The 12,385-nt window shown below is 36.3% G+C and overlaps 1 protein-coding gene across 1 annotated transcript in view; it reads right to left on the reverse strand.

Annotated features, from left to right (window-relative positions):
• Window positions 1-12,385, reverse strand: part of KIRREL3 (kirre like nephrin family adhesion molecule 3) — a 2,095,651-nt gene that overhangs the window by 441,402 nt on the left and 1,641,864 nt on the right. Inside the window, exon 8 of the mRNA XM_044081102.1 lies at window positions 12,239-12,366. Within this exon, the coding sequence (XP_043937037.1) occupies window positions 12,239-12,366 (128 nt within the window). The remainder of the gene's footprint in view (window positions 1-12,238; window positions 12,367-12,385) is intronic.

Raw genomic sequence — 12,385 nt, forward strand, 5'->3', positions numbered from 1 at the left:
GTCTTATTGAATCAAAACTGTTCTTTTTACTTTCTTAAAATGGAGAGTGCATCCAAAGAATAAAAGGATTTTTCTCTCAAACAACTATATTATGACATGATAACTATATGTCTACTTTTCTTGAAGTGTGAAAGAGATGGAATTCTGGGAAAAAGTGGAAACCATAACTACTTCCTTAATATTTTACCCATTTTCAAATCTTCGATCTGTATGGTAGTAAAGCCAAGGCCAACAAATATATAATAGCTTAGGGAAGATCATCATCAGGATGAAGAAGAAGTGCTGTTCCATTTTAAGGGGAACATTATTCTAATTTTAATATAGTTGTCTATCATATTATGAATAATTGTTACATTAGACCTATAGTTGTTGATAGTGTCAGGGCTAAAACAGTCCCCAGGGAAGTAATGGGTTTTGAGGTCAATGCCAAGGGACATTGCACTTGTAGAGCTTTTTTAAGTGTTCCATTATGAATTATATCCATTTATTAAATGGATTCATCATGCAACCTGGCAAACTTTGAGAGTATGGGATGAGTTCCCAGAAAGGTAGGAACTTGTTAAAAAATGGTGGTTACTTTTCAGGTGACACCATTGTTTTATTTATTTTTAACCGCTGCTTTATAACTTATATCTGTAAACAATTTCTGTCAGTCTAGGGTCTGGAGAATATATAGCATATACACTAAACTGCCATACTGTAAAAATAAACTTAAAAAGCTTGCTAGTCAATTTATGAGGAGTCTTAGGGAGGATCTTTGAGGCACATATAAGTGTTTTCCAAGAACTCACTTTCAGCTGTGAGCTGTGCAACATTAGCTGAACTGGCATGACAAGATTCAATAAGTTCAGGAACTACTTTTGTAAGAAAGACTGTTCACAGATAGGGTACTACATCTGAGAAATCTAATAGATTTTAACTTTAGAGTGCTGTGAAAAAAAACTGCAGTGATCCAAGTTTTAGTATTTTGCATAATTAAAATGTACATTTATATCTTAGCCTTTGAGAATAATAGAAACAAATGTATCACAATAAGAGTGGTGCAGTGATCCTCTCTGTGTGGAATACTCATTAGATATTGGCACTTTTTTTCTTCATTCTTTTTAGTTTGTCTAAGAACTTGACAGTAGTGTCTGCACAGACTGGTGATTCATATATAACATGTGAAGAATAACACGTTTAGCGAGTGTTGCCCTTTTGCATGTAATCCAGTCATTTTGCAGCAAGTAGATGGGCAAGTCTGAACATAGAAAGTGACATTGTATTGTAGAGACTGGAGGTGAGATGCAGTTTAAACTACACTTCAGATAAAAGGTTATCGGCCTTTTCATACAATGTCCTTCAGGTCTTATGGTCCAGTCATCCTTGATAGTAGCCAAGTTTTGTGTACTTTAAATAACTTAATATTGCTTAAACAAAATTCACTTAAATAGCTATATTGGTGAATGAATAACAATAGGTATTTAGGGTGGGTGATACGTTTTAGGAGAAAATGTCCATATTTTTATTGAATTTCCTCCACAAACATTAGTGCAACAGCACAGTGCAAACTACATAGACTATTGCTGCTCATTGCAACTTCATCAATTTATAAAAGAAGTGGAGGGGATCAAGTATAAAGTCCTGCTGCATCCATTTAGTCACTGATAATATGGGTGATTGTGAATGATTAGTAATATCCACAAAAACAAACATTTGGACAACTGCAGTTAAGGAGTACAAATCATTAAAAAGATATCAGAAACAATGTAAAGAAATCCTCTTCCACTTCAAAATTTAATACAAGCAAAACTTTCAAGACAATCTCTTTTTCAATGCTGATAAAATTACTAAAATCAACAGTGAATTTAAATAATCACATGCATAAAAGAACCAATTAGAACCCATTTTTAAAACTGGTTTAATATTTACTTTATTATTTATCGGCACAAAAATAATCAATCCATTTATATTCTATACATTCACTTTTTAAAGTAAAATCGTCCTACTAAATGGTTAATCATAGGGTAGTAATAACTCTAAAACTGGGCTTAATGTGCATGACCATTCTCCAACACATCTTTGGGTAGTGCATGTGTCATAATTTCACTGCCTATATCAGACAGATGGTCAAAATTCATCCTTTTAACATTTTATTGGTTTTGCGCACATAAGAACAGCTACATTGTTCACAAGTAGCTAGGTAAATTAAACATATCTACATTGATTGTTCTTGGGAGTTTTATTAGAAGTGAAAAAGAGAAAATTTTGAAAGCTTTGCTTGTTTTATTAAATTCTGGAGTGGAAGAGGACATTCCTGTTTTGTTTTTGATGATTAATAAGGACCAGAAAGATTATATGCCTTAGAGAACTGCTGAGTGACTGAACTTCTATGTTTTTAGTGCAGTACAGATAAAGGACAATGAGCAATCAATGGTATTCAACAGAATCAAAATTTTATTTATTTATTCATTTTCATTTATTTACTGGAAGGGGTTAAATGGGCAGTGTCCCTTTTTGGAGGGGGCCTGAGGACATTAAGTTCAATAATACGATATACAATATTCTTGGGCAATGAAGATGTAAGGGAGGTTTGATAAGTAACACCTTATATAGTAGATACAACATCATACATAGTAAATTAAACATGGAACTGCAAAGTAGTATTAAGATTAAATATATAGGCAGAGAGCATTATAACTGAGTTAGGCATTGTTGGAAAAGACAAAGGTGTTGTTTTAAGGCTAAGGAGTGATGTGATGACAGTGAAGGAGGTCTAACCAGAGGGGTTGGTTGAAGGCTAAGCAGTGATGTGACGACAGTAAGGGGGGGTCTAACCAGAGGGGTTGGTTTAAGGCTAAGCAGTGATGTGACGACAGTGAGGGAGGTCTAACCAGAGGGGTTGGTTTAAGACTAACAATGATGTGACTGCTGTGGTAGGTTAGCTGTGAATTTAGCTTGTTATAGCACTGCTCAAGTAGTTTCAATTGGGTAGCTTGAAGATTGATAAGAATGTAGGCTCCATAGAGAAGGGTTGGGAGAAGGTATGCTATACGCAAGTTTGCATCTTCATTTAAATAAGGCTTAATCCAGTAAAGGATGCAGAATTTTTGATTTTTTGACTGTTTTTTTTTTTTTACACAGAGATCAAATTTCATGCTTTTGTTGATTACTGCTTCTAGCAGCTTGGCGTGTGAAACTGTTTTACTTGTGGTGCTATTGGAAGAGGTTAGCATGAAGTTGGATTTGTTGTCATGGAATCGTTTAAGAGTGAAGAGAAGCAGTTTGTTTTTTGGAGGTTCAATAGGACTTGTGAGTGGTTGAACCACACTATTGAAGGATTCCAGAATAAGTTGTTGTATTTTTTTCAATGGATTGAGCTACACAGATGAGCACTGAGACATCTACATAGAATATGAATGAAGCAATATTGGTGACTTTGTGTAGGTCATTAATGAACATATTTATTAGGAGTGAGTCTAGGATGGGGCCTTAGGGGAAGCCTACAGGTGTAGGAAGAAAGGAAGAGATGTCAGTGTTCCATTTATTGCTAATTGTCTGTCAGAAAAATAAGTAGAGAAGCAAAATTTTTCATTAGCTCAAGAAAGATGACATCGTTAATAATTTTTATTGCTAGATGTAAACAGTTTACCCATTAGGGACAGCAAGGTTATACAGGTAATATGGGCTGTCTTAATGCTCTGCTACTGGTCATTGAGTGGTCTGTCTGATTATAATCATTACTAATAGGTGAGGCTACAGTTTTTTCCAAAAATGTTGACAGTAGAAAAAGAAATAATACAGAATCAAAGGGTTCCCCCCCTCCCTTTTGAGACATTCCTTTCAAAAAACTGAAAAAACTTCTGTTTTACAGGGATGGAGAACAGTGCAAACTCTTACTGGTCCAACATGGAAGGAATTTCAGGTCTTAAGCAATATATTCCACAGGCCATCGCACCCAGATTGCCTATATTGTGGAATTTCTCAAAGCCAGATATGCTTGCAGAAATGGCAAGCCAGAATATTTGCCACTTACTTTGAGTTTGCAGTGTGCACCTCAGTAAGTAATATATTGGGCTTTTCTGCATGTATCTCTGCCAATTACATTACTTGCTACTCAGAAACTCTTTGGGTTACCCAGCAGAGCAATATATCTTTCCCTCATGCACTGGGCCTTTGATGTCACTGTATGCCCCATAACAAAATAGATAGGGGGTTGTACATCATAAAGGGCCATCACATGTATGCACACACACACACACACACACACACACACACACACACACACACACACACACACACTGCAATACTGGCAGATTTTCATTGTGTGTGTGTGTGTGTGTGTGTGTGTGTGCGCGTGTGTGTGTGTGTGTGTGTGTGTGTGTGTGTGTGTGTGTGTGTGTGTGTGTGTGTGTGTGTGTGTGTGTGTGTGTGTGTGTGTGTGTGTGTGTTCCACCACACAGTGAGGCATTGATCTTCGTAATAGTCTCATCAGCATTATCAGCAAAATCATGGACCATATCGTGTCCAACCTTATGTTGTTGTATCTTTCGTTTTTTCCCGGTTAGGGGTCGCCACAGTGGAACTCCGGTCTGCTAATGATTGGCAGTAGATTTTTACATACTGACCTGCCAGGCCTGGCGCACAACCTTCAACGAAGGTGTGCCCATTTACGCATGTCTCGACACAGAAGACGCTTTAGCTGAGAATCGAATAGGACAACGTCTTACTGTGAAGCGACAACAAAATTGGTGGTCTATAACCTTTAGCCCTAATCAATTCAGGTTCATGACAACTAGATCCTGTCTGCTTAATTTATTTGAAAGTTTAATGCATACCACTGGAAAAAAGTCATTCTGTCCATACAGTTTGTCCACACTTCTTATCCCTCTCTTGCTAAAGCCTTCAATATATTTCTCCATGCTAGCATTATTAACAAAACTCATCAATCTAAGTATACACCCAGGCATTACTTGCTGGATTGCAAATGGAATCTCTGATAAGATGCACAAAGTGGTAGGTACTAGTATATTCTCAGTCAAAAGCAATACCAGTGGTGTTGTCCTGCAGGCTTCTGTTCCACTCTTATCTAACATATACTTCTTTGATGTAAAACCAGATGTCAAAGATTTATGGCTAAGCGAGTTTGACAATAACTGTAAACTGGGTGCAATTGCAGATGACCAATATATATTCTTTTCCTCTAAGATGACTTTCCAAATGCATCAATTGGTGTAACAACCACAGTCTTAAGCTAAACACCAAAAATATAGTGCAGTTGTCTATGGGAAACAAGTCCATCCTACTGTTTACCATATAAATAGGACCATGCTTAAGACTGACACAGTCATTAGAGACCTGAGTAGCTTTGCCAATAAGTAACTATATTTTGATGATCGTGCATGAGTCATAAAGTCCTTCTACATTGCCTAGTTAATTACCAAAGTTATAGCCTCCAGGTCCAAAAATGACATAATCACCCTCTATTCTTGCTAAATGAGGCCAGTCATAGAATACAGCTCACCATTTCACAACTAGAAAGACTGTAACATTTTTCTATCTATAAACAAAGCAAAGGACTAAGTTATCTTAGCTACCTGGGCAGGTTAAACACCCTGTTGATTTTCCCCATCTCATACCAGCTCGCATGTGGTGATCTATGTCTCGTTGTCTGGGCTATGAATGATCTTAGCTTACTAGGCCTCATCCATCTCAAAAGCATGGCAATACTAAAACCCTTGGCTCAAAACCCCTCAGTCTTCAATGCAACCTAAACAGGTTCTCTTGGAGCCAAGACTTTTTCAAGCCAAATTCATGGGCAGTGTATTTTTCTAGAAATTAGTAATTAGTGCTATAAAGTAACAAACCAGATAAAGAGCGATTCCACTATCAACAATGAATGTACATTAGACAAATATTGCCAAAAGCTGTGAGGATATATTTAGTCTTAGGAGACCGATAAAGTCAGACAGGAACCAGGGTTTATATCAAGCATGTCTTCAAGCAGAGAATTCATTAAAACATGCCACCCCATAGCAGTGTTCCAGTAACAGCACTAATTACTATGAAAAATATAGTCCCAGTTAACCTAAAATGAAGCATTTGAACAACAGACACAAAAAGACCATCGAAGACCCTCAATATAAATCTAAACAGAAACTGTAGCAAATAAATAAACAATTCCAACCAATAGTCATTGTCTGAATCCCCAGTGTAGATGTCCATCTCAAAACCATCTTTATACCATCACATAAAAGGAACTGGAATATGGAAATGTCAGGCCTCCTCTCTCCTCTGCTGCTCACTGGTGTTATGGATGACCACTCCTCATATGTGTTTTTAAGGCAGAAAATTCTGATGTCAAACAAGGGCTCAAGCAATAAAAATAAGAGTGAGACATGGGGAAAATATAGCAGTAGATTAATTTTAAACGAATTTCAAAATGATCGTTTCACAGGATTGCGGAAGTTTATCAGACATTTTATTGACATTTGATTACTGGGAAAGTCCAATTGAGTAGGATTCCATTTTCAGAGGAGGCCTGGAGAGAAAAGCCCCAAAGTATTACAAAACATTTTAACAACAATGATTTTACAATGAATACATTTTAAATAATTATACCAAATTAGACATAATATGAAAACATTAGTTAAGAATCGATACAATTTTGTATTACAGTGATTTAATAGTTAGGAAAAGTTTAGCTAGTTTATAGAGAAATTAAAGGTAAGTTACATACCTCTGAACTGGGCCAAATTCTTCAGAATTTAACTGGTTTTGAGGGCAAAATAATGGGGTGCTATGAATTTTCAAGTGACCTGTTCAATTCCTGATTTCTTTGTTTATTTTATTTACCATCAGAATGCGCCTGGCAGTCAGTTAAGCAATTTATTTAAGAGATGGGATGGGTGAAGGCGGGTTGCAACTGCACATTCAAGGTGGTGCTTATTTGAGAGATAAACTGCCATAAATTAGACTATTTACAATGGTAATTTTTTTTAATTGAAGTCTTTTGTGGTTATTTAAGTTACCAGTGGTATTTTGTCCAGCATATGATTTCTGGATACTTATTGACACCCAGTGACATTGAAACATTTCCAGGTAGCTCTTTATGTAGGTGGAAACTTCACTGCAGTGATAGTGTATGTGTAAATAGAGGTGGTCTAATATAGTTCGATCTACTCACACGGATTCTAATCTTTAGAATGGATGTAGTAACAACAAGAAGGAACAATCACTTTTAAGGCAAATGGTAAGTAGACTGTGGTATAAATCATTAAAATGAAAGCTACTGAATGCACAGTGGACTGGTGAGCTTTTCAGTGCTTGATTTGTAAAAGATGCCCGTGCTTTGACATGTTCTACTGTTTGCAAATGGTTGTTTTTCCCAGAAGCACTTAGAAGCTTTGCAAATACACAAAAAAATGTATGTGAAGAGCACACATGGGACACATGTTAATAAAATTCTTTGTTCATGAATTCTGAAGAAAAACGTATTTAATGACAGTCAAACGAAGTTGCAAAATCAGGACTACTGCAGTTCACTTTAAAAGTTAACAGAATGTGCAGGATGTGGATCTCAGCTGTAAGTATGCTCTTTGCCCATTTCTAGTTTAGCCACAAAACTAATTCTCAAGAATCATAGCCATAGGCTCGCAATCGGGGAAAACATTTTCAAAAAAAAGGTACTGTGCGGTTAGAAAGTTGACAGCAAATGGGGCTAGCAGTATTTCAAACCAAAGGTTTTTAATAGAGTAGTGTAGAACTCAAATGATGTAATTTTCTCCATTTCACTACAAAAACTCATTTTAGGAATAAGAGTACTAAAAATCTGGACCAAAAGAGGAAGCTGCTCCTAAAACATAAATTCATCTGTTTGGGCAAATCTCAGGTGCAGATTGCCTTTTTATTAGCACAAGACTATGTTTAATGGTAAATGAAGAAACTGAGGTCAGGTATTTTCTGCCTTCCACTCCACCCACAGCAATGATTTTGACTTGTACACAGATTTTTTTTTTATTAATAGTACTTATCATACCTCTCAACTATTCAGATTTTCCCAGAATGTCCAGATATTGGACTCATATTTTTGGTGTGTTCCTCATAAAATGTGTGGTTTTCTTGTAAATCATTGAGGAATAAACTCACTAAATAATGACAGGCTTTCCAGTTTCAGACTTCATATCCTTCAGAAAAATGCATGCTAACACAAAACCTTTTTTTCAAACAACTGGTTTATAAGAGTAATATTTAAGATTTGTCCCTATTTTTTGGCCATTGTCCACCATTATTTTTGGCTTTGTCCAGATTTCATAAGCTAAGATGTTGAGGGCAGGACTTCAGTAATCATGAACCGAGATAATTTGCCAAATTATTGGCTAATGTTACTGTTTTCCCTGTAATTATTCATATACAAAAAGTGTTCTCTTTCACATTTTATGAAAAAAGGTTTTGCCTGGATGTTTGCTTGTGAGCCCATGCACACATTGTTTTACCAGTGAAATATGGATTTTATTGTAAATGACAATCTCTCTGTGCTGCAGATTTTGCATTTTCAAAATTGCCATCTTGTTAATATGGCTCTAACTTGGACTTGGAATTCTTAAGGCATTTAGAGGTATATGTTATGTAGAGTTGTCATGGTGTCAGAAGCTCAACAGGTAGCACATTCACCTTTGGTACTAGAATATCAGAAGGCTGTGAGTTCCCTTCTACCCAGGTGCTTGATACTACAGTATAGCATAAGGGAGTGCTGCATGTGTGTGCTGTGCTGTTATTTCAGATGAAATGTTAAACTGAAACATAACTATCAACATCTTCACACAAGAAATCTGGATAAAGTCTTAAAATAGTGTTGGGAGGCAATGAACCAAAAATAGGGATAGATTTAAAATAATTTTCTTATAAACTTAGAATGTTGTTAGAATAACAGGTTACTAGTAGTTTTTATTTTTATAAAAGAAAATTGTTCACATGTTGATATGACTAAAACACCATTGTTCTGGTTATATTTTGTGTTTAATAGTTTGTCTGTTGTTTAATTTGCATTTGAATGCTGGTATCCCACAATTCCACTGGGGTTGGTGGGGTTACATAATTATGTATGCAAAGTTTATGTTAATTAGGGTCCAGATTTTTGGCCAGTTGTACCTACTTTTCATGGGCCTTTGTCAAGATATTTGATGTTTCCAGGTTGAGAAGTATGGTAAGTTAGCATAATTCAAATAGGAATTGCAATACAAAGAGAGAGAAAAGCAGGCTTATGGTAGATTAAGAGAGAAAGCCGGGGGGGGGGGGGATTGGTAGAGTTCTTCTTTATCCTTATTTAACAGCAGCTTGGAACAATGGATGGGTAATCTGAAATTTGCTCCTGGTGTGGCGCCTATGTCTCTGATGGAAGGAGTCAGTCAGTAAATCACCCTATAAATAAAATATAAATCAAATTTGTGGGTCACATTTGGGTTGCACGACTAGGCTTTTAAGGGCCATTCTGGTTGTTAGCCAACTATACACATATGAACTTATATAAGGTAAAGAGTAAAAAAGGAAGATAAAGGAGGTATAAGGTATGAATAGGTATTTATTCACATTTAGGAATACAGCTTAACCTGGTACTGAGCAAGAACAGAGCCAGATTTTGGCTAGGAAGTCTTTCAGAATGGTTTTTAAGTATGGGATCCTATTCACCTCAAGGCTACAGATAAAGAGTTCCAGCCCTTAGCAACATGGTATGAGTACAGACAATGCCCAGCAGATTTGGGCTAAAGAGGAGTGGAGTATTTGTTCATTGGATAGTAATGACTGACTGGGAACATAGTTGTGTTGAATGTTATTTACGGCTGGACAAGCAAATGGATTCTGGATAATTTTATAGGTAGTAAGAAGCTGTGCATATGTTAGTTGGTGGAGTATTTCTAACCAGGTTAGACTTTTTAGTACCATACAGTGGTTGGTTCTGAAAGCGCTATTTGCAGCAAATTTAGCAGCTTTGTTATTGCATTGTTCAAGTTTTAATTTTGTGATGCCTGAAGGTTAGTAAGGATGGGAGCACCATAAAGAAGTGTGGGGAGTAGATAAGTAGTGGCAAGTGCAGCTTTAGTTGTGTTGGGGAGAACAATTTTGGCTGTATAAACCATCTCGAGTTTTTGATGAGTTTCTGCATAGACAACCTGTTTACTATGCTTGAGAAGTCATTCAGTAATTCTGAAGGCGAAACTTTTGTAGGGAACCAACTAAACCAGTAGGGAGTCATACAGTTTTCCCTCAAAATTAATCTAGCTTATTTACTATTTATTTTGGAAGCTGATCGAGTATATCGCATGCATTTCAGGCTATTGCCTATAGTATGTTTCTTCTTGTAGTCCTTGGTTTGATACCTTTAATCGCCTTTGCATTCTGTAATACTCTACACAATATAGTAAGCCATGAAATTCTCTTGGGTTACCAAGGAAAAGAAACACCTGAGCCTAGAATGGTGAGTTGGTTGACAACTAATGTTGGGTATGTGAACAAAAATTACATCTAATTTAGAATGTGTGGATAACTCCCTTTTTCATGGGACAGGGAGGTATTTCTTGCTCAGACATACTTTGATTATGAAACATTTTTGCAAAGGGATCTGGTGAATCATTTCCTACCATATCTTAGTTTCTTAATCTGTAGGAGCACCATATGAAATCGCATTATTATTATTTTCTGGACCTGTCAGTCAAAGTGCCCAAGGATATGTTGACTTTCTCAACTTGTGAGATTATTTCCTGGATCATCTTTTCAATGGAACAAGGTGACATTGATGTTATAGTCATTCATGGATCATAAAATGGCAGAAGGAAGGCCTAACAGTTGCATGCAACACTGTGGGAGCACCTGATGCTCTTCGGGGTTAAATATTAACAGTGGATGGATAAGTAAACTAAATAAAATGTGGGTTTATATAAAGATGCATATGACTGCACCAGAAAAAAGTATGCACTGTAAATCAACACTAGTGAAACTATTCTAAATCAAGAGAAGTGAAACTATTCTTTGTGCTGTGAGGGACAGAATACGAAATGAAAAAATCTAACAATGATTTAGATACATTTAAATAATGATGAAGTCACACCAGTATGCATCTTATTCAAGTGAAAAGCTGTAATAATGATTCATGGCAGCTCACAATGTTAGATTATTTCCTGTAGGTTTAATAAAATAGCCTGTTGACTGCTAATGAAATATTTCAACCCCTGTGTAATTTCAGTTTAAACGACTACAGATTGTCCTTTACAGATAACTGACAGATCTCTTGAGAGCCATGTAGAACTGTTCATTGAGCCTTATACTAAAAGAGTGAATACAAAATAAATAAATAAATAAATGGAAATGAAATTAAAAAGGGGATTCTCATGGAATCAGAAGTAGAAGTCATGCATTTTTTTTTTTACAACAGATAAAATTGTGAGATGAGATATTTTTCAGCTGCCTGTGTATTTTCTGGAATCAAAATAACTAAGTGGTCTTTCATCTAAAAAAGGTTGACAGAAGTCCAGTCACTCACTATTTAGAATAATGGCAGAAAGAATGTTTACCCTGTATTGCTGCTACTAACTCAATCACCTCTAGAATAGATGCACTTTGGGGTAAATGGGATGTTGGCTTTGTTGTGATCATACACAGTAAAATGTCCATTTGCTATTATATAGCAAACAATGATCTACACAGAGTGAATTCAGAAATGAATTAGCACTGTCTTTTTTTGGATAAACATGGTTGCTGTAATGGTACCTTTAAAATAACCTCTCTCAGTACTCTTGTAACCACATTAACTATAAAATGATTATCTCTAGCAGCAATACCTCCCACTCCCATAGTTATGTCTCCCACCAGAATGCTGTATAATCAGAACCTGTTTAAATAGGTTCTGAGTACAGCCTCTCATTTTTAAAGGCATTTTGCCTAGCATAACAACTCTTAACATTAACTGTCTACAATAAAGCTCTGTCTGAGTTTAATAGTAATATAAACACAGTCTCATTAAATGTAGCTGTAGGTTCAGATATGCTGAAATGAAACCCCCTCACAATTTTTACAATGGACAGTAATGGAGACCGATATTCATTTAACAATGCAGGATGTCAGCAAGGTTTGGAGGCATTACAACCTCAGCCATAACTTAAAAGCCTTTTACACTCATTGTAACATCCCACTGAAATCCAAGAATATATATTAGCAGTGCTAATGTTACCTGCAATTCTTTGTTAGAGTTTGCATTCATACTTACCACTCCGGACCCCCTCTTCATCCAGACAATGGTCAGAGATGGGTTGCCTGACCATGCACAGCTAAAGATAGCATCAGATCCCAGATCAACTTGCAGAGACTGTGGTTCTATGGCCATCCGAGGACCAACTGCAACAAAAAAGGAGAA

Source organism: Protopterus annectens, chromosome 8.part0, assembly GCF_019279795.1.
Source record: "Protopterus annectens isolate FY-2018-M chromosome 8.part0, PAN1.0, whole genome shotgun sequence".
In the NCBI taxonomy this organism is placed as follows: Eukaryota; Metazoa; Chordata; order Ceratodontiformes; family Protopteridae; genus Protopterus; species Protopterus annectens.